Here is a 23,377-nt window from a genome sequence, read left to right on the forward strand (position 1 = left end):
CATTTTTCTGAAACCAAACTTGTGGTTCTTCAGAAGAGTTATTATTTATTCATAAATAACCACATGGCTCTCTTGAGCTAATAGAAAATCTGTTTGCTGTTTATCTGCATAGCAGAAGAGGCAAAGGAATTGTAATGAAAGATGCAAAGGGATAGAATTTCCATTTAATAGAAGCCATCACACCTAACAACGTATGTGCATCAGGGATACTTTACAGAGGAGACTCAAAAGGCACAATGCTGAGGATGGTATTTCCTGCCGAGGAAATGTTCTTCTGACCCACTTTTCTAGGTCAATGTTACCATATCCACTAGGTTATTACCACCAAATACAAAGTTAAGCCTGAAGGGAGCCTTAAACTATATAAAACTACAATGTGTGTATGTGCCTGGTATGTTTCAGAAGAAAAATATTTTTATGATAAAGTTTTTTCTTTTATTTTCTGATGAGCAGATTTTAGTGTTGATAAAGTGTCAGTTCAGGAAATTGCTGCTTCTATACCCTAAAGTCAGATCTTATGTGAGTTATAACTTTTACTTTCAGTACTCTGAATGAACAATTTGATTCCCATTTGTATTTTTGGATTTTGCTTTAAGGCAAAATCAAGTATAGACTCAAGTATAGTCCTTGTTTTGCAAAACAAGAAACCAGAAGAAGGTAAACACACACACAGGCACACACACACACTAGCAAAAAGTTCATCAATTTGGTATATCATTATATAGATATTCACCCATTTATTCATGTAGCAAAATGTGTTGAGCGCCTGCTGTGTGTCTGACAGCTCAGTGTCTGGGTGCTGTGGACACAGAGACGAACCAAGGAACATGGAAATATGTAATTGTAATGCATGGTGAAGTGCTCTTCTTAGCTGATTAGAGAAGGCCAAGAGAAGGTCAGAAGGAAAGAGAAGCATTAACTGTAGATTTTCCTGGTCACAAGGTTGGATGGAGGGCCCAGAGAGGAGACATCTGAGCGGGTAAGAACAGCATGCACAGGGATCAGGGGCATAGAACCATATCACTGACTTCAGGAAAGGGAGGTTGGTCAGAATGGCTGGGGCACAGGGGAGAGCTGAAGAGTAGGGGGAGATATTCAGGAGAAACTGGAGGGCCAAATGTTGAACACTCAATCATTCCCTTTTAAAGAGTTGGAATTTTAGGCTTTATCCCGTGTGTGTGTGTGTGTGTGTGTGTGTGTGTGTGTGTGTGTGTGTGTGTATCTCATAGGCAGGTCTAATGAAGTTAAATGATTGACTGTAAATTTTTTTCTTTTTTTAGTTACACATTCTTTCCTTTTTTGTATCCCTCGCCTCTTTTTTTGCTCCAAGTCCAAAATGAGGTTTTCTGTTCCATCCGGGTCCATTTATGTAGCTCCAAGTATCTACCATTTCCACGCTTTTATCTGTACTACCCAGTAGTGTTCCATTACTTCAAGGCCCCTAAAATGACAGCAGTCAACTAATTAAAACTAAACCGTTTCTCCAAAAGATTTCATTTCAAATGAGTCATGGAGACAATCTAGACTTGATCTATAGAAAAAAAGAGTCTTAAACTTGAAAGGCAAGTTTAACCTTTCTGCCAATATAGAAGATTAGATTTGCAAACAATGCCCATTTTTCTTTATAATGAATTATTTTCCCTTTGATTGCCATAAGCATTAGTGGCACTTACAGAATTATATATGACTCATTAAGTTCTACCAAGCTACACTCACATTTAGAAGGCATTGCCAGAAAATCTTGCTTTTAGGGAAACCGAGCTATCAAAAAGTCAACAGTTACCTAATTGCTCTGGGAAATACAATGAATTTATAGCAGTTAGGCTACTGAGGAAAGACGGATTGCCCAGGCTTTCTGTGGTGGAGAACTTCCTCCTCCAGTGGGAGAAACTGCCAGTAAAGGAAGAATGATGATTTACATACCATAGTAAGGCTAATCTGCCCAAGGTCTTAGTCACAGCCTGTCTATTTGAGACATCCTGGGAAATCCCTATTTGGAAGAGAAGAAAAGTTAAAATCACAGTTGCTGTGCTTATCACTTTATTATGTGTAATTCCTATCCACAGTCACTTCTGTTCATTTTTAATGCAAATCTATTGCTATTATTTTCTATTATGAGTTAATGGTGATGTGTGGTTTTTGAATTTTGTATATTTGCTCTCACCCTAAAATACATCGTAAGATACTTTTTTTCCCCATTTTTCTTTCTGCTTTCCAAGACTCCAGGAAAAAGAGCTTCCATGGCACATTTTGTACAGAACACATCTAGAATGATTGCTGCAGAAAGTTCTACAAAGCATGAAGAGGTAAGAGCATACTTCTAGATGAGTTGATCACATCTAGCATCGACAGCATTTCTAGTGGCTAATTGTGCACTTATTAGTAAAAACAGAAATGGCAAGTTTGCTTTCTTTAGCTAAAATTTGCTGTATATTTTTAACCAATATGATTTAACATAGAAAAAAATATCTAAGTAACTGGTACATCACCTTTAACCCCACTGGACTTAAATTCCTTTCAGCCTTCCAATTCTGTGTGTTCCTTATTTTGTTCTTGATTTAGAAGTATTTGGTTCCATATAAAATCTAAGAAAGAATACTATATTGGTGTGGTTAGAAATAGAACATATTGTAACAATAGAGTATCTGTAGTAACATTTTATTTACAACTGGTACCATAGATTTTGTTCAGCAACAGAGACTACTATTAATTGAATGAATGAATTCAAATATTTTCTAAGTTTTATTTTAGAGAAAACCAAGATATAATGGGAAACTAAGTGGAACCTTCTGTTCATTTAGGTTTTCTAGTAGTGTCAGACTTTGAATACATTGGTAAGGATGTTATCATAGAGAAAGAAGTGCCTAGATGCTCTGAACACAGATTCTACTTTAAAAGGAATAATCATAGAAAATTATGTATAGGGAAGAACTGTTCTTGTAAGCAGCCCTTACTAGAAACAATGGCTGAAAGTCCTTGTAGTTACTGCAAATCAGATGCCTTCATTAGAAACTGCAAACCAAAGCAAATACAGATGAAAAGGTCCCCCAAACCTTTGTATTTGATTAATTTTGCTTTATTCTATAGAAACCTGAGACATACGAACTATGGCAAAATGTTGATTAATGTCCAGAGAAAGCTCTGGTGATACATTTGTGACTTACATGCCGTTTCTATTCACTATGCTTTCTATCTTTCCTCCCTCTTATCCTCCCCTACTTATGACTGAATATTACTTATGAATTTCAAAAACTAGTACTCCTGCAGTTGCAAATAGATTCTCTTGCAGATTTGGTATCTAGCTTTTCAGTAATTTTTATTTATAAAAGAAAAATCGAGGATGAAATGTATTGTAATTTTCTTCCAGAGAAAATTATTTATGGGGCAAACAAAAAGCACACTGTCTCATTGTTCCACATCTGGGTTCCCAGAAGGCAGGGACATACAAATGCTTGCCAGTCACAGACTTGTCTACATCACAAACAGAGAGGAGCCACTTTTGAGGACCCATAATTTATTCCCTAAAATGGGAATGTATTGAACTTTAATATGAATCAGGATTACCTAGGAAACGTATTAGAAATAGATGTGCCCTGGTTGCTCTTCTAGAAATTCTAATCCATTGTTCAGGGTGCTTTGTTTAGCAAGCTTACCGGTGACTTTGATGTGCTCTTGTGGTAAGAACCCCACTGTTCTAAAATCCAGTCTTACTGTGCCCCTACTTTGCTGATGACCTCAAGATGCACTAAGCAGGGTTGGGTCACAGCATTTTCCAGATCGAAGGCACTTAATAATCTGTTCTAATCCAGAATGAGTCCAGTTTCTTGGAAGTCTTCCCCAAAAAAAGAAGGTCCAGTTACAGGCCCCAACATACTTGACACTTGGGTTTCCATGTCACTCTTGATGCTCAGCCAGACCAGCTTCTTGAGGTCAAGAGCAAATATAATCATTCAGAGTTTATTGACCCACAGAAGACTGTCTCTTTTTAAATGTAGTCTTAATTATAACATGTGGGTAACCCCCCGAATAGGTACCGAGGAAGGAGAGCTAAACAAAATCCTGGCACAATTAGTGCCTGAAGGATATCTCAACTTATAGTGTTACTGCTCAGTTATTTCCTTTATATAATCCTCTATATATAATCATATATTAGTTCATAGAATGAGTGCCTAAAAAATATCTTACCACTCAGTTATTTCCATATATTTATATATATATATATATATATATATATCTTAGTTTATAATCGGAGGAATGCCTAGAGTAGACACAGTACAGAGCATGAATTAAGGAATAAGCAGCTTATAGTCAGAGGAATGTCTGGGGCAGACACAGTGCAGAGCATGATTTAAGGGAAAAACAGTTACACCAGGACAAGAATCCATGGCCCAGGCAGCAGCGTTCAGTATCGTAAAGATACCCGCTGTATGGCAGGCTTGGGGCAAGAGCCACTCCTCCTGATAAAGGAGTTGTAGGACCTTGCTCCAGTTCTTGTAGAAGGCTGCCCTCAGATCGGCAATCCCTCGAGCATCCAAGGGCTACCCCTCTGGATAATCGCACCTTGGTGACTGTGAACTTTATCAGCTCTTGTTACTGTGCTAGCTCAAAAGCATCCTCCTATAGAACTCACTGGAAGCTGCCAGGAGGTGGTGGTAGACCCTGACAGCTCTGTCACTGCTGTGTGACTTAAGCATCCTCCTATACATCTTCTTAGGAGTAGCATGCCCATAGATAGAGGTATTGCACACTGCACCCTCTTCACTGCGCATGGCCCACCTCCATGCCTCAGTGACCTAATGGGGCTGGACCCCTTGCTGCGCACTGTGAACCTCCTAGCCTAGGTGACCTAAAGGCGGTGGACCCCTTGTTTTATTGCTCACAAACCTATCACTATTCTTAAAGACAACTTCACTCACTACCCTGCCCCCTAACCTATACCCAATAAATAAACACACTTCTGGACATTCAGGGCCTCGCCTGTCTCTGCTTATAGGTGATGTGGCCCCCCTGAGCCCTGCTGTGTTTTCCTTGTACTTCTGTGTCCTGTCTCTTTATTTCTGGGATCCTGCGCCTCAGCGCAGCATAAGGGACACCCCACAACCCTGTGGGGCACTTAGCCCTACAATAACATAGGTCTAAATAAGAAGAAGCTAAGAAAACAAAGAACAACATCTGTGCTTACATAAAATACCATCAAACTATAAAATGTTGAAACATAAGTAAACAGAGAAAATATAGAAAATATCGTTTTATAAATAATTTCTAATGAAGAAAGTTCTTTGGAATCCCATGAAGATTGCAAAAGAAAGATTTCCTGTACATATTTCTGGCAAAGACCAACATGTTTTGAAAATATTTCTTAATTGTTTATGAATAGCTTTAAACAATTAAGTGGTCCACAATAACTATTAAGCCTGAAACTGATTATAGATTTAGTAACTACCCTCATCACCCAATTCATTGTATTACTTACATACTCTGAGATGAGATAGTAATAAGACTATTGAATTGTTATAGAGGAGCCAGTCCTTCATTAAAGCAAATGTTGTCCTTAGTTGATTTAGGCAGACGACAGACAGCTTCCATAGCTTTTGTGCTATCTTTAAATGAATACTCTCACTCCTGGGAAAAAAAAAAAAATGAAAAGAAAAGTGGTAAACTTTTCACGATGCCAGTAATTTGTTACTAATCTAAACTTGAAATCTAGTGACTCTATTCAAGGAGCTGGCTAAAATGACACGGTACCAGATAATCTATGCCCATCTCTGTAACATCCTCATGTCACGGTCATTGAAGTAGTTAACTCAGTTTAGTTTTAGAATCAACTAGCTGCATTTTAGCTGTATGTGTTTGTCTTTATTCTTGACGATTCTGTCATTCCTCTGACTTTTGCTGGGTCTACTTTTCAGAATATTACTCACATACATGTTCATGGGCACAGCTACCAAAATGACTTTTTTGAAATGTTTACCATAAAAATATCTAAAATGTATCCATGGAACTTACCTGATTTCTGAATTGTCATTTTTTTAAGAAATTATTAAAATCCAAATTCATAAAATTTTAATCTCTGACTTACCCATTATAGTATATAGATATATTTAAAGAATTATTTTGGTAACTAGTTTACATAAAGGATTCTAAAACATAATATGAAGCTGATTCATCAACCAACCACTTTGAAGGACATAGGGTGTGAGGATTATTACTGCTAGAATCAGGTATTTTTATAAATCACAACAGAGAGTTGGCCAAATACATGGGGTTTGTGAGGAACAGTACTTCTCTTTATCTTGTAAGTGGTTTTGTTTCAATTTTCTTTTCTTTTTGTTTTTGTTTTTTTGTTTTTCTTTTAAGTGTGCTGAATCATCAACAAGAAAGAACTTGACAAATTCTCTTGAACAAAAGATAAAGTGTTTGGAAAAACAGAGAAAAGAGGTAACTAGAAATATTCCCTAAAACCATAAATGCCATGGATTAATGCTGAGGATAAAATAATGTGTTATCTTCTGCCTTTTATTTTTTGTTATCAGGTCACAGTATTTATCTTTGAGATACTGGACTGCACTATTTTGAGAACAAATGCTTTTTCCTTATTCACCTGTATGTCTCATACTTGGTGTGTCAGTGTCTGTGCAATGATGAGTGAAAATGACAAAGTCATAAGTCTGGTAATATAATCCTAATTTTCTCAAAACTTAGATGTTCAAGGTGCTTTGTTCAAGGTGTGTTAGATGTGTCCTCCACACAGATCAAGTGACTTTACCACCTTTATCCTTTATGCCTTGCAACTTGACACACCTTGAAACTCAAGCTTTCTTGAGTTACTTGAAAAGTCTTCAAGTATAGATGATTTAGGTGCTATGACTTCATGAATTGGGTGTCCAAACACATGGGAGTTAAGAACATTATCATAAATAAAGTTTCTACAATGTTCCTGGGAATTAATGGGTATTATTTTGAGTTTCATTTTCCTGAGCCTAATGAATGCTAGAATCTCTTTACTCTTTTTGACCAAGGAAGTAGTGAAAAGTATAACAATTTTAGCACTGCATATATTGTCAATTTTGTAATTTTTTTTTTTGAGACAGTGTTGCTCTGTCACCCAGGCTGGAGTGCAGTGGCACGATCTCAGCTCACTGCAGCATCTGCCTCTGGGGTTCAAGTGATTCTTGTGCCTCAGCCTTCCAGGTAGCTGGGATTACAAGCATGCACAACCATGCCCAACTAATTTTTGTATTTTTAGTAAAGACAAGGTTTTGCCATTTTGGCCAGGCTGGTCTCGTACTCCTGTCCTCAAGCGATCTGCCCACGTCAGCCTCCCAAAGTGCTGGGATTACAGGAGTTAGCCACCACACCCAGCCTGTAATTCCTTTTCTAATTCATTCTGTATATTACATTTTTCATGTTCTCTTCTATGGTGCCTTCTACCTTCTTTGATACTGTGAAGAATATTGTGACCTTCTGGAAAATTACTGAACTATGGTAGAGTAATGTTATTGTCATATACAAACGGGAATCCCTAAAATGCCAACAGAGCAACTCCCTTGATATAATAATATTATACAGTCTCATACTAAATAATGACATGTATTTCCAGCATAAAAGTTACCTAGTAACTGCCAGTCTAGATTCAGCAGTTTGCTTTTTAATTAGGAGAAAGTCTCGCTATTTATTTTAGTCATTGTGACTATCTTCTCAGTGTCTGTTCCATATCGGTAAGTGTTGGAATTTCTCTTAATGTGGAAAATTACAAAATTCCCCAACAAAAAGCTAACCACAGATCGTAGCATTTCTTCTACTTCTAATTAGCAGATAGTTTTAAGATATTTAAATTAGTCTTATGGCAAAATTATAATTTCTTGAAAATCTAAATTTTCAAAATTGTGATACTATTTGTTGAGTATTTATTATAAATCATGTTAATCTTTTAAAGCACATTATTGCAATAAAATCATTATCAGTTATTGGAGTCTAGGCTTTGTGAACATAAATTCTGCTTTAAAAGAGCTGGAAAAAATATTTCATTATAATCAGTGTAAACACATAGAAAAATACTAAAAAATTTGGGAAAAGAATCTTCATGCATTAATAAATCTTACAGAAAATCATCAATACTTACAAATGTTTATCAGATTGTGGTTGGATTAGACAAAATGTAAATTCAAATAACTAAGAAAAGTTAAAAGTTACTGATAAACTGTTCAGCTGACTTGTCAAGATATACCTAAGACTTACTAGTTTTTCTTTTTTCTTTTCTTTTTTTTTTTTTGAGACTGAGTCTTGCTCTGTCACTCAGGCTGGGGTGCAGTGTCGTGATATTGGCTCACTGCAACTTCTGCCTCTCATGTTCAAGCAATTCTCCAGGCTTAGCCTCTTGAGTAGCTAGAACTATAGGCAACTGCCACCATGCCCAACTAATTTTTGTATTTTTAGTAGAGATGGGGTTTCACCATGTTGGGCAGGCTGGTCTCAAACTCCTGACCTCAAGTGATCTGCCTGCCTTGGCCTCCCAAAGTGCTGGGATTATAGGTGTGAGCTACTACACCCGGCTAATAGCTTTTCATATACAAACCAGTTATGAAAAGGTGAGAGTGTGTTCAATTTAATCATCCCGGCTCAATCAGACCTTTGTGAGAAAAAAACGTTGTCTTCATCCTTGGCTTCTAAAATTTTAATAAGCTCAGAAACTAATTTCTTTTTGGCCATTTTTCCAAATAGGCAGAAATCCTTTGTTGATTCATCAAATTTTAATAATTTCAGCTCCTGGAAGTTAACCAGCAATGGGATCAGCAATTTAGAAGTATGAAAGAGTTATATGAAAGAAAGGTAAGTCCTCTCTATTTGGTATTTTCTTTAAATCCATTATCTTAGTGGGGCCAAGTGTGTGAAGAGTTTCATTGATGTCAGCTACAAACAGCTTTGTGGATAGTCGACTGTTGGAAATGACGGGGAGGGTGCTGAGTGTAGTATTGGCCTCGTGCCACTGAAGAATAATGAACGGTGTCAGTGAGTTGTCTTGAACATAGCTAAAGAAAGGTGCAAAAATAGCCCCCAGTGAGTTCTCAGCACATTTATCCCAGCTGAGAGAGTATCGCAGCCTTACCTTTGTTACTAGAAGCTATAAAAACACAAGGTTATACGTGAGGTGAGAAATGGTTTAAAGTCCATGCTGTTTTTGCCAAGTTAGCCCTAATTCTTTAATTAGATAGTGTGAGATATTTTTCCCAAATAAAGAAGCAAAGGGTGGTAACAGTGAAAGTATGAAAGAAACTAGGGCAATCCTCTCTTCAATCCAAAGCACATTTGCTCTCAAGAAGCTTTGGTGAGAAAGGAGCTTTTGGAAGAAACCCTCCTTTAATACATAAAAGACAATTTAGAATTTAAAATTATTCTATCATCAAAAAGAGACAAAAAGAGAAAGTAAATTCTTCTAAATAATTCAGTGTTAAGAAACTTGACCATAAGTATTATAATATAGCAGCATTGCTCCTTTCCTCCTCATTTTGTTACCCAGAAGCATTGAATTTAGAAGGTGCAAGATAATGTTCCCCTTGCAGCAGGCGATGGTCAGGCAGCCTTGCAATATTCCTGCTGGGGCAATCGGGTCTCTAAATGTTAAAGAAGATGATCCCAGAGAGAATGCTTACACTGTTTTCCGGAAGGCTTGCAGGTGTATGAAGACATGGTGTTAATGATGGCTATAATCCCCATCTGGGAAGAAGTACCCATCTCTAAGATTCTCCCTCTGGACTGTGGTCACTCTGAGGACCTGTCACTCTGTCATCAGAGTGATTTGACACCTAGTCGAAGGTCAAGTGCTGCAAATTACTGATAAATTAAAGGCCATGTCTGTTTTTCTCTGGTGTAGGCATATTCTACCTAACCTGCTGCCCCTCACTACCTTTTCCCTACCAGGACAGGCTCACCTGGAGAGTTGAGACTAGGATAACAAACCTAGAGAACCCTCTGGGTGTGGTCTAAGTCTTTAATTCCCCCTGAAGTAGGGGTGGTTTGAAGAAAAGAAGGAAGAGCTGGAGGCTGTTTTGATGCAAGGCCAAGCTCCCTTTTAAATGCGAATATCCTTATCTGCGTTAGGGACGGTGGGAACTAGAACCTCTCCTTAGGGGACGTCCTGGAGAGGTGCGTTTCCGTTCAAAGTGCATAGCCTGGGAATAAATCCAGGGACGTGTGAACTTCAGAGAAAGTGTCTGCAGCTCTCTGTGAACGACCTCCTCAGGTAGCAGAGCTGAAGACGAAACTGGACGCCGCAGAAAGATTCCGCAGCACGCGGGAGAAGGAGCGGCATCAGAGGCAGAGAGAAGACGACAGAGAGCGCGACCTGACCCGGGACCTGCTGCAGCGGGAGGAGGTGGGCGGAGCCCGGGTCCTCGCGCCCGGGGGATCTGAGTAAAAGCTGGGGACGAGTTTTGGGGGGCGAGGAGGGGGGTTGATTTCCTGTAGAAAACCTACAGTTTTATTTAAAAAATTCACCACTGAGCAATGACCGATGTGCAAGGGTGTACGGGTTATGCAAGTCCCCAAGAGCCATGAACCAGGGACACTTCTCTAGAATAAGAAGGAAGGAGATTCTCTGCTGGCTTCCTCCTGGGTTGCATAAATAGGCAGGCAGTCACTCGCCAGGCCCTTCTAGGAAGGAGGAAACTGATCCACAGATTTGCTAAAATCTCTAGAGCGTTTCAGCCTAAGAGAAAATTATTTTTTTCTTTTGCTTTTATTCGTTATTTATTATTTTCATTAGTAGTGTTCATAATAATAATACGGCAATACCTTGTATTTGTGCGGTAGCTTTCCAGCTTACAGAGAGATTTACATATGAGGTTTTACTTCTGTGGCCATAAATTTATGACATTTTTTTTTTTTTTTTGAGATGGAGTTTCGCTCTTGTTACCCAGGCTGGAGTGCAATGGCGCGATCTCAGCTCACTGTAACCTCCGCCTCCTGGGTTCAGGCAATTCTCCTGCCTCAGCCTCCTGAGTAGCTGGGATTACAGGCACGTGCCACCATGCCCAGCTAATTTTTTGTATTTTTAGTAGAGACGGGGTTTTACCATGTTGACCAGGATGGTCTCGATCTCTTGACCTCATGATCCACCCGCCTCGGCCTCCCAAAGTGCTGGGATTACAGGCGTGAGCCACCAGGCCCGGCCAATTTATGACATTTTTAAAAGCCTTCATCCTCATTATCTCATTTAACATTCTCAGCCCACCTGTGAGCAAAATAGTATTTTTGTGGTATTAAAGATGAGAAAGCTGAGATGTAAACAAATTGATTTGCCAACGTTGGTAGAAAGAAACTTGAACCCAGCCTCCAGATTCTAAAGCTCCATCAGTCCCTTGCTGAGAACTGGATGGTGACAATTGAGATGACAGTTTTTCCTAAAGAACACTCTTTTTCTTCCTGGTTTTACTTTCCAATGTTGGACTTTATGGATATTGTGGAATATGGGAGGAAACCTTAAACTCTAATGGCCTCTTGTTATTTTAGGTATAGTAAGAAAAAACAAAAAGTGTTAGACTCTAAGGGGAAGTCTTATCACTGATATCATGAGGCATTCACAATATTTTAACACATGGACAGATTTTAAGGTAACGTCTAAAATCACCACAGGCAATGCTGGTCCAGGTTTTCCTACCTTGCTAGAATGTCTTTGTCATAGTGAGTCAGGAAAACAGAGTTTAGCAACACTCCCTTTCTGCCATGTAGCTGTCATTTCCTTTTCCAGTTACACCCTAGTCAGGAATCTGAGCAATTTTTCTCTCATGCAGTTGAGACCGTTTTCTCATTGGGGATAATTTTCTCCTAAATTATGCTAAATTAGAAAGTAATTGGTTTATTTTCTAAGTATATAGGTTCTTTCTATTTAAATAAAAGCAAGTAGAAATATTTTCCCTTTTAAATAAAGTAAATTACCTAAAGTGGATTTCTTAAACTTAATAATTGTATTGGGAAATATTACTTACTCAAATAACACACTTTAATACATATATTAGCTATTTTTGCATCTTGAGTTACCTATTTTCTGCAATATTTATTTTACCGAGTTAAAGTCTCAATATCATTAAGAACCCAATTTACTTCCCAAAAAAGTTTACTATTTATTACACAAAATTAAGAGAGAGGATATACTGTCTGAATCTAGAGTCTGTTGGTAATTAAGCAGCTAACCTTCAGTTGTTTAAAACTCTGCACTTCTGGATGATAATCTAAAACATGCAGGAGTGATGGCAGTTGGACTAGTTGATTTCTACCTTTTAAAAATGATAATCACAACAATATAGTGCTCTAAATAATGATCTGTAGTGAAGGGTGTTATTTGCCTAAAAATTATTCTCTTTTTCCTCTTTCTAATATGGAATGATACAGGACTGAGCTTTGAGATATTTAGTATTGTTTACCTACAATGACAGTTTTTTCTTTTTAAGATTTTCAGCTATTTTTCTTGATCATTTATCTATCACCTACTAACAGTACATAGGGACTTGCTTATCCTGCAGACCCATTTATTTGACCATTTAAAGTAAGAATTAGGAATTTTGATATTTTTTTTTGTCCTAGGGTCACAAAACCTAAGATACTTCAGTAGATTCTGATAAAAGCAAGATTCCTTCAATCCTAATCCTAGCCTCCATCCAAAAAATATTGCTCAAATGGAACATTAAGTTAAAATATTGCAAGTTCTCTTTTTATTGTATTTCAGAAGGGTGACTCCTCAATCTGCCTGCCATGGTCGATATGTCAGGATTCATACAATATCATCTCATTTGACTTGTACTGATTTTGATTTTCTTTTCTTGGTCTTTACTTCAGAAGGAAAAGGAACGCCTAAATGAAGAATTACATGAATTGAAGAAAGCGAATAAGCTTTTAAAGGAAAATAATGCTCTTGCGAACAAGGAGAAGGAACATTACGAATGTGAAATAAAACGCCTCAATAAGGTATCAGGCAGGTCAAACAAGGGAGATGAAAATGAGAAGTCCCTGTATAAAACATTCTTACTGAGAGTCACAACAAAAGTCTAGGCTGCATTGTGGGTCCCAGCCTTCGAGGCTTGCACAAGAAATTATCCATGATTTTATAAATCACTCCTAGCTGCCCCTTTCAGCCATACTTGGCTAAGGAGGCTTTAGGAAATTTATGTCCCTACAAAGATTCATCATGATAAAGAGAAATGAGGAGGAATTAGAGACAGCAAGAAATTTTCTTAGGTTGAAGAACCACATAAAGCAAGTGGGTGTTTGTGAACAATAACGTATCTCTTGGTCAACCGCAAAAGCTTCCTCAGGAAACAAACTGCTCTTTAAAATGATCACTGTGGAATTGGGTGTGAAGCACACTCTAAGGAAGCATGCTAAATGCTGAATCCAAGGCTGAGATGGTAGCTTTCTCAAGTGCAAGCCTAAAACCTACCTTTCAGGTCAGGAGAGGAAAGGGGGGAGTGTGTGTGTGTGTGTGTGTGTGTGTGTGTGTGTGGTTTTATGGACTAGTTGCTTCATATTCTGGAGGAAGGGGTCACTAACTAGTTCAGGAAAAATAATCCTATACTGTTGACTTTTCCAAGAGCCAACCGATATGTGGAACATGGTTGAGTTGAGATATGCATCTGTCAACTAAAAGCAACAGAAATTGTCTTCTGAAACAAGAGTAGGTGATTGGACTTGAAACAGGTGCTCAACTCTTGTATTTTGGACCACATGCTCATGGTTGGAGTTAACTAGTGTTCAGAGATGTCATTTAAAGAGTCTCAACGTATTAAGTATGTGCCTGCATATTTGATAGGATGCTTTGCAAATGTGATTCTGTAGTAGATTTGTTTGTAGGACAAATTATTCTCCAGGAGAAAATGGGAAGGTGAAGATAAACTTCACAAACAATATGCTTTATCCTCTGAAGAGAAAAATCATGCTCAGACATACAAATGCGGGGCAAAATCTATCGTTTCCCTTTTTTTCTCTGCCAGAAAATATTGCACAAATGCATTAGAGGAACTATGAATAACTGAGATTATATTTGAAATCCCTCTCATTTTTGATGCCATATTATAAGTTTTCTTACATTATCTAGTTCATTTCCCTAAATGTAGATACAAAGATATAAACCTTGTAGATGTTAGAAGAGCCAAAACTCTGTATTTTTGCTCATATCCATGTTCACTCTTCATGTTTGTGTATCCGTATTTATAGTTCACAGAAAATTATTTAAAGTTAGAAAAATATAATTTTTTCATAATTCTGGAGATCACACAATTTAATAATTCTTTATAAAATTTATATTTTAAAATTTTATAATTTTATAATTATAAAATCTCAATGAAAAAATCATTTGAGTAAAATCAGATCTTTATACAAATGTCACCTCTCAAAGACAACTTTTCTGGCTATCCTAATTAAAATTATATACTATACAACTGATGTTTCCTGCTTTAATTTTTCCTTGGAATTTATTATTATCGAATATATATTTAATGTCTAACTTTTATGACCTTATTTGTTTTCTAGCTACTAATCTTGGTTGTAAGCTCCATGAGGGTGGGATTTTTGTGCCAACTCCCCCATTAGGCATGAGAGGCACAGTGTCCAAGCCTATAGGACTTTTTGGGGCCCATATCTTAAACTTAGAAGAAAAAATAAATTTTGGGTTGAAACACATTTTCATATATTATGTATCCATTTTTATAACACTACATTTGTAAAATATCATTTTAACATGTACTTTTAGAGAGGGAGGGACTCAGGCAATGTCATACTGTGGTTCTGAGTTTTTTCTGTTTTGTTCACTGCTGTACCTTGAGTACCTAGAATAGGACCTTGCTCAGAGTAAGTTCTTAAATATTTACTGAATGAGTGAATGGATGAATCAATGAATTTAATTAGCTAGTATATAATATGTTTGGTAGCCAATTCTGGACCCAGGATTCATGCTTTAACAGACATAATACATTACTTGTGGGTAGTGAGAAAAAAAACAAAAGGATGCTTAAAGCCAGAAAAGATTTCATTCCATATATATACCTTAAGCTGTCCCTTAAAAGTCTAGATATAAAGTGATGAGTTATGAAAGTAGATTTCTGTCTTATTTAACATGGGTATTGGCACCTAATAAAATGTAAGATATTATTCTTCTTCTATTTTACAATGAATATTTTTCTTTTCCTTCTTACCATTGTGATAAACAGAAGTTACTCAAAATGTTGATGTTGGTGGCTGATTGTGCACACCATCCATCCCAGCATGGAATCCAGGGCCTACCCTCTATCTACAAGTTGAATGCCTGCTGTCCCATTTACTCAGCAAAAATTTATAATATGTCAGCTTAGTAATTAACACACTGTTTTCAGAAGTTCACACAATTATGTGTACTCAATTCAATTTATTTGCTTTGAAGAAAATACCCAGGGGTTTTGTTTTTATCAGGCTCCTGAAGGGAAGCCAGATGTTTAACCAAAGTGAAAACAATTACCTAAGGCTATTCAGCCCATGCCACCCGTGGGCAAAATTGATTTGTCTGACATCTTGGTAGATCTGTTTAGTATATCTGTACTAATTGTAAGTATTCTAGAATAGGTTACAGGAATAGGTTATAGGTGTTTTATAGGTTATAGGTTATACGTGTTTTACAGGAAACCCCAAAATGGAATAAACGTCTATTAGACTCATCTTTCATTTATGACTCATTTCCAAAATTTCTAGGATCCTGAATGGTGTGAAAAGTAGATTAGAAAATTCAAATAACAAGATCTACAAAAGTAGTCAATCCCTAGGTGTAGGATAAGGAACCAGCATATTCAATTGCCATAATCCATTTGGCTCACCCCACCCTAGATTCGATTCCCTCTACTGCTATTCACAAATTGAAAAAAAAAATTGAACTATTCTGACACTTCCTAGAGCTTAACACAAATTCTCACAAACCATAAATTATTAAACTACTTTTGTTATTTCTTTAAATTCTTCCTTCTTACAACTTCCTGATAAAAAAGATATCTCTATCAGGCTAGACAGTATGTGTATAATTCGAAGACATTCTATTAAGAAATTCCCAGTCTGTCCACCTACTCAAAACCACACATTTGCTTTTCTTTATCTACCTTTGTGACCATATTAGCAATGCAGTGGAGTAAGTTACCACTAGTATCATCAAATGGACACTGTTGAAGCTACTAAAAAAATACAGAAGTAAATTCTTCTTAGATCTCTGAAAATGAACCTTTTCTGTTTGTACAGAGGACTCATTTGATAATGAGCAAGTAGTCATATTGTGGTCGCTGAGGCCACACCAGGGTGAGAAGTGTTCTGTCACAATATTTGGAAGTCATTTTTATTGAACTCATCATGAACGAAAGGTCTTCAAAATTGAGGCAATGTCTTTCATATGTTACCAAACATAATGTCATGATATGACCATCATGAGGCAATGACAGAGGATGATAATCTTTCTGGTGAATATAGGTATTACTTCTCTCTTTTCTCTCCTCATGCCATGCTAAAACCATGAACTTATACTGGATGTCAGGAAAGCAGGGCACTCTCTTCACTCAGTAGTAAGTTAACGAATGTTTTAATAGAAAATAAATAGGACTGTGGCTAGGCCAGGGCAGAAGAGCAGCACAACAGAGCTAACAGATAGTGAATCTGCATGGACTCTCATTTCTGTGGATGTCCCTCTCTCCTGTTGGGGTCATGCCATAGTTGTATAGCAAAATGTAACTCAAAACATCACATGGGACCAGCAGCACCAGCTTCTGAGAAATGCAAATTCTCAAACCATACCCTCCATCCTACTGATTCATAATCTCTGGGGGTCAGTACCAAGGGATGGGCATGTTTGCTACCTCTGATGCTCCCTAATGCCTGCGGATCATTGATAGGGTATATATTTGACTGAAGCAGATAATCTGGAGAAAGTCTACAGATATGCATTTTGTTTTCATAGTTGGTTAGGTGAAGGAGAGTCCAACACAAAAGCCTAAATAATAATGAGGATTGAATAACATAAGCATCATCATGGAGAAAAGACAGAGATTCCAGAAAAAAATATATATATGAGAAAATCAGAAAAAAGAAAGTTAACTCGGTTATGCAAACAGCATTAAACATGAAATGCTTCTTTGTGGGTGCATTTGAGATGACTGTAACAATTACAAAAGAATTCATTTCATGTGGTAAATCTTATATCAACAGTGTACTTATCTTACAACGTAGGCTCTTCAGGATGCCTTGAATATCAAATGTTCATTTTCCGAGGACTGTTTGAGGAAGTGTCAGGTGGAATTCTGCCATGAGGAGATGATAACAGAAATGGAAGTTCTGAAGCAGCAGGTGAGCAGCTGGAAGTGTCATGGTCCTGTGGAAAGCATACTGCCCATTGTTTATGCTTCTTTGGGCATTTTTAGATGTCTTCCTGCTAGAAATATGTCAAAGGTTTCTGCACTTATTTTAAGTAGAATTTTCTAATTTTCAAGCTTGATAGAAAGAATATAGATCAGCTAGTTCCGTCCCACTTTTTAGAACATAGAGAACTGATTTTCAGATGAATTAAACGGCTTACCCACGTTCACACAGTTAAAAGAGAGGCATACCAATTAACCTTTGGGTGAGGTTCTATTAGCACTGGGGCTAGATAGTTTCATGTAGACATGATTTATTTTAAGAACACTATTAATACCAACTCTGGACCTTTTCAGAAAATGGTGGCAACTGAGTGATGAAAAGCCTCTAGGCCTTTGTACAATAAGAGCAGTTTTTTTTTTGTTTCTGTTCTTGTTTATTTATTTATTTTTTTGAGATGGAGTCTTGCTCTTTCACCAGGCTGGAGTGCAGTGTTGCGATCTCAGCTCACTGCAATCTCCATGCATCTCCTGGGTTCAAGCGATTCTCCTGCCTCAGCCTTCCCAGTAGCTGGGACTACAGGTGCGTACCACCATGTCCAGCTAACTTTTGTATTTTTAATAGAGACAGGGTTTCACTATCCTGGTCAGGATGGCCAGGATGGTCTCTTGACCTTGTGACCCATCCACCTTGGCCTCCCAAAGTGCTTGGATTACGGGCCATGAACCACCTCACATGGCCAATAAGAGCAGTTTTAAAGAGAATACTTTGAACTGATTATAATCACAAAGAGCAAGGTCTGCTCAGCTAGTCCTGTGTATAGATGGCACCACTTAGCAATTCACTGATGCACAACAGCATTTTCCTCTCCACTCACCTAACCTCACTTACTATTGCCATGTGGACAGCGAGAGTAAGGATGCCCTCTCTACAACTTCTTCATGCATCTATCGGCAGCATAGGGCTGCGGAGATACAGCACTGCTTAAACTACTTGTAATTTAATCAATCTGCTGGAATTCACTTAGCTGAAGGACCAACCAGGCATATCATGTCTCTTTTTATGTTAGAGGTTAAAAAAACTAATGTAGAGAAAAATCTGGAATGGTTCATGGCAATAATGATAAATATAGGATACATAAAGGAAACTCAATCCCTGAGGCACACATTGTCAGTAACATATTAGAATTGGGAGAGAGGGTGTCATAGAACAAAGAGCTGGAAAGCATTATTTTTCTGATGTCCCTGGGTATGATTTGCTGACTGCTTTTGCTCTGAGCAAGTACTAATTACAACATGGAAAAATTGAGCAATTGTGTTATTGTTATTTATTGTTAATACTTCATATGAAGTAGGCTGTGAATAGATCTAAAAATTTTATAGCATTTGATCGTGAAGTTGGACTTCCTCTTCTGTCAATTTTACTTGAATAACCTGCTTCATTACATTCAGGGTAAAATACATAGCTGAAAAATAAACCCATGAAGGGAGTGAGGGTAATATGCACAGTATTAGAACCCTGTCAAATTCTCAGCCCCTAAAGTACTGTGGGTGCTAGCCAGGATTTCTTCAAAAGACAAAGTACTGCTTATGTTCAAACACTAGACATCTTTGGAACTCGCATATAAGGTACACCACATGCAAGAGTCACTTTTACACACAGAGTTTATAGTAATGGTTTGGTTCATATTTGTTACAGTGACAGGCATTCCTTTTCCATAATCCCTGTGGGAAGACCAAAATCCTTCTCCATAGTTTTGTAGTGTCTCTACTGCTGACTTTCTCCATCAATATTTTAACTGTGCACATTTCTAATCAGGCACCCACAATCATTCATCACCAAGTGCCACGTGAAACACTAAAAGGGTTTAAATGCACAAAGAAATTGAGTTAGAATCTTGGCCCCTACTTGACTAAAGTGATGATGTTGCCAGTGTTTAATTCTAATCAGATGGGTTCCTCCCATGTAAAATACCTCGGGTAATTGTTTACAGAGCATTAGTTTAACTGTCTCTGGAACTGAATGTCAGTTCTCAACCAAAAAGATCATCAAAATATCAGTGTGGCTGGATGTAGTTTCCTTTCAATGCTTCTGGTGAATAAAGCCATAAAAATGTAATATGTATATGTGCATATGTGTAACATCTATACAAAATGCTTAATTTCTTCCCTTGCACATTTTGTTCTATTGCTGTTGACTTAGAACAATAAAATTGATAAACCTCTAGTTAAAATTTGTTGCTCTGATAGTGATGAAAGTGTAATGTGTATTAGTTTTAATAGATAAAAATCTAACTACTAGGTTCCAATATAAGTATTAATTTAAATTGGTCTTAGAGGAATGTTTTTGCTTCATTCTCTAAGTTTTATTTGTTTTCATAGCCTTATATGCCAGTCTCCTAGCCATCAGCCAACACTGTCAGTTAAAAACAATAGCAATGGCCGGGCGTGGTGGCTCACGCATGTAATCCCAGCACTTTGGGAGGCCGAGGCGGGTGGATCACGAGGTCAAGAGATCGAGACCATCCTGGTCAACATGGTGAAACCCCGTCTCTACTAAAAATACAAAAAAAAAAAATTAGCTGGGCATGGTGGCGCGTGCCTGTAATCCCAGCTACTCAGGAGGCTGAGGCAGGAGAATTGCTTGAACCCAGGAGGCAGAGGTTGCGGTGAGCCGAGATCGCGCCATTGCACTCCAGCCTGGGTAACAAGAGCGAAACTCCCTCGCAAAAAAAAAAAAAAGCAATAATTAAACTTGTTTTGTTTTTAGTTTGGTCACTTTTCTGGGATATTTGGAGTGCCTCTAAAGAGGCATTCCACTCAAATATTACTATTATTTATGATATACACTCAAAATAACTTATAAAGGTAAAATTTGTGAATACCTTTTAACAATCATGCTTTGCTTTTCCACATACATAAGAGTTTCATCTCTATTTTGCATTCAATGTAGAATGTATGTCTGGAAGCTCGGGTATGTCAGTATGTAGTGGCATCACCTAACAGCTATTGTCAGTAAATTGTCTTTTAGATGTGCAAGTAGTATTCATATATCAAAGCTTTTGTGTTGGGGATGGATGACTTGCTGAAAAACAGTGACACTGAACAGTAGTTGGAAGAGTTCTTTACAATAATGGAGTAGGCAGCGGAATAATGAGTGATGAGAGTCTTTCAAAACACACATGTTGTTACTTTACTGCTGAATTCCTGATACAGGCTCAAGGAGGAAGGAGTTGAGAACTGCCACTATAAACAAAGTGAAAGATAGAATTACAGTCACATACATTTCTCCAACCCATCGTGAAAGATATATTCGTGAATAGAGGGTAGGAATGCCTCAAATTTTTGGAAAGGTCCAGAAAGCACCTTTTCTGAAGTCATTTAGATGGCTTAAGAGAAAAGGAAGCTAACAGTAACAGCAAGTTAATATTTCTTAGGTGCAAATATACGAAGAAGACTTCAAAAAGGAACGATCAGATCGAGAGAGACTTAATCAAGAGAAAGAGGAGCTCCAGCAAATTAATGAAACTTCCCAATCCCAGCTGAACAGGCTGAATTCCCAGGTACAAGTCAAAACAAAATAATCTTTGCCAGCATGTATTTTTTTCGTTTAAAAAATTCAAGACTTTTTGACTTCTGTTAATCGACATTGAATTTTTTTGAAAGGTCGGCACCTGGGATGAAGTCATTTTTAAACAATCTTGTAAAGAGATGAAAATGACTGGAAATTTCTTTTGACTTAAGTATATTAAGGAATTACCCAAGAAATTGGATTCCAAAGTCTTTTATAAAATACAGTCCTTTTGATCTTTTTCTCATAATATTTATCTTGTTAGAATGGGATTTGAACTACCTAGTACTCAAATAAAGTGAAGTAGTTTTTAAAATTCTTGTCATTTTCTTTGAAGGGCTATGTTGGAATGTTCCTGTCTGCCAAAAACATACATATTTCTAAATGTCACTTACATGTGAGACAGAGGATTTTTTTGAGTGGTTCCCAGATGTAATGTAACTGGAGTACTTTCAAGGAAGCCAGATAATGGTCACCAGTTTATTAAAATAGAATATATTAAATGTAAGCATACTAAATGTAATTGAATATATTAAAGTAGACTCAGGAAGTTGCCACAACGGGTAAATAATGATGTTAATGAAGGAAAATGTAGCTCACATAATTTTGCCTTAAAAAAACAAACTGCAACATTTATTTATCTTATAAAATACTGCATTACTTTTTTTTTTTTTTTTTTTTTTGAGAGAGAGAGAGTTTCACTCTGTCTCCTAGGCTGGAGTGCAGTGGTGCGATCCCAGTTCATTGCAACCTCTGCCTCCTGGGTTCAATCGATTCTCCTGCCTTAGCCTCCTGAGCAGCTGGGACTACAGGCACGTGCCACTTTTTAGTAGAAACATGATTTCACCTTATAGACCAGGCTGGTCTCGAACTCCTAACCTCGTGATCCACCCACCTCCGCCTCCCAAAATGCTAAGAGTACAGGCGTGAGCTACTGCACCTGGGCAATGCTTTTAAATAAATAGGAAATTGTTATGGGAATGCTGTGGCAGCTCTTAGCTTCAAGATACTTAGTCATAGAAAAAAATTTTCAGCAGTTATTCATCATTTTCTTCCAAAAACAAAGGTGGATTGTCAATTAAATTTTATTTTATCTCTGATTTTTTAAGATTAACTTGAAATTCCTAATTTTACAAGAAAAAAATTATTTTGTAGAACCATTTTCTCTGTAAGAAAAAATAAAATAGTAGCAAACAAATCAAATAATTTTATGAAAGTAATTCAGGCAACATAACAAAAAATTAGTACAATAGGTAAGACAATGGTCCAATTAATCTTGGTTAAAAAAAAAATGTTCATTTCATTTTATTTGTTATATGCCCAGCTACCCTAATTTCTTTTAAGTTGTCAGTCACTGTACAAATTGTTTTACTTGCTGCCAGCAAAACATCAAGTAAAATAATTTTAATTTTTAAACAATTTTTAAAAAATAAAAATTATTTTATATATGATAAATTATATATAATTAAATAATTTTATTTATTCTACTATATTAAGATTGGTAATAGATTAGCAATGTCCTTGCCCTTGCAGAAACTTTAGTCTGATTAGGAACATATATCTTTCTATTTAATGTTATATACTACGATCTACAAGCTCTTTCTTGTGTCACCTATAAAGTTGATTGGTATCAACAAAATAAATGTATTTTTTAAATACAGTATGGTATAATTGTGCCTAGAACCTAAAGGATAATCTTAATGATATCTAAAGTGATAGCTTAAAATTATGAAATTTTTTCTTTAAAATAATGAAAGCCCAATCACTTTTTCTAAAGTCTCATTTATTCAGTGGGAGAACGATTGAATTCACACAGAGATGTAGTAGATGGTTTGATGATCTATATTAAATGTACTAACAGCAGATTAAATGCTATGATATTTAAAAAAGAACTGACATTACCTTAGTTGAATATATTGTTTGTTGTTCAAGTGGACTTTCAGAGAAATTTTTAGGTCAAATCATTCTGTCATGAGTTGCTTTCTTACCAGAATGTATTCATTCTGTCACTGAGGATGTGTTAAGCCAGTGACAATGGTAAAATAAGCAATGTGGTAAAGTGAAAGATCCTTAGGGTACTTAGAAATAGGAGGAATTCAGGGGAAAAAGACTTGGTGTTGCTGTCTGCTCTAATACTCCATTGGTGGTAAACTTGAACAAGTTATTTAACTTTTCTATGCTTCCCTTTCTTCGTCTGTAAAATGACGAAGTCGAACCAGATGATCTCTATAATGTTTCTTACTACTCTAAAACCTCTCTCTAAAAAATAAGTTACCTAACCTCTTTCAGTATACCTGCCTGTAAAATTAGACAATGAAATTTACCTTATGACTTCACAAAGTTTTCTCAATGTTAAGTGAAAAAAAGAAAAAAGCAGTCCGGGCATGGTGGCTCACGTTTGTAATCCCATCATTTTGGGAGGCCGAGGCAGGCGGATCGCCTGAGGTCAAGAGTCAAG

At 37.0% G+C, this 23,377-nt stretch overlaps 1 protein-coding gene and 1 long non-coding RNA gene across 3 annotated transcripts in view; one reads left to right on the forward strand and one right to left on the reverse strand.

Annotated features, from left to right (window-relative positions):
* Nucleotides 1–23,377, forward strand: part of TNIP3 (TNFAIP3 interacting protein 3) — a 107,296-nt gene that overhangs the window by 69,941 nt on the left and 13,978 nt on the right. Inside the window, exons 4-10 of one of the 2 annotated variants that reach the window (XM_012473073.2) lie at nucleotides 2,220–2,306; nucleotides 6,358–6,438; nucleotides 8,764–8,829; nucleotides 10,241–10,372; nucleotides 12,832–12,960; nucleotides 17,224–17,340; nucleotides 20,786–20,911. In XM_012473073.2, the coding sequence (XP_012328496.2) occupies nucleotides 2,220–2,306; nucleotides 6,358–6,438; nucleotides 8,764–8,829; nucleotides 10,241–10,372; nucleotides 12,832–12,960; nucleotides 17,224–17,340; nucleotides 20,786–20,911 (738 nt within the window). The remainder of the gene's footprint in view (nucleotides 1–2,219; nucleotides 2,307–6,357; nucleotides 6,439–8,763; nucleotides 8,830–10,240; nucleotides 10,373–12,831; nucleotides 12,961–17,223; nucleotides 17,341–20,785; nucleotides 20,912–23,377) is intronic. The other variant, XM_064383910.1, reaches the window with a different exon arrangement.
* Nucleotides 959–6,808, reverse strand: LOC105731370 (uncharacterized). Its single transcript, XR_001110700.2, has 4 exons — nucleotides 5,474–6,808; nucleotides 2,490–2,585; nucleotides 1,924–1,990; nucleotides 959–1,441 (listed from the first exon to the last, which is right to left on the reverse strand). It is a non-coding gene; the product is annotated as an uncharacterized LOC105731370 (long non-coding RNA).

Source organism: Aotus nancymaae, unplaced genomic scaffold (genome assembly GCF_030222135.1).
Source record: "Aotus nancymaae isolate 86718 unplaced genomic scaffold, 86718_ANA_hifiasm-v0.15.2.pri h1tg000033l, whole genome shotgun sequence".
Lineage (NCBI taxonomy): Eukaryota > Metazoa > Chordata > Mammalia > Primates > Aotidae > Aotus > Aotus nancymaae.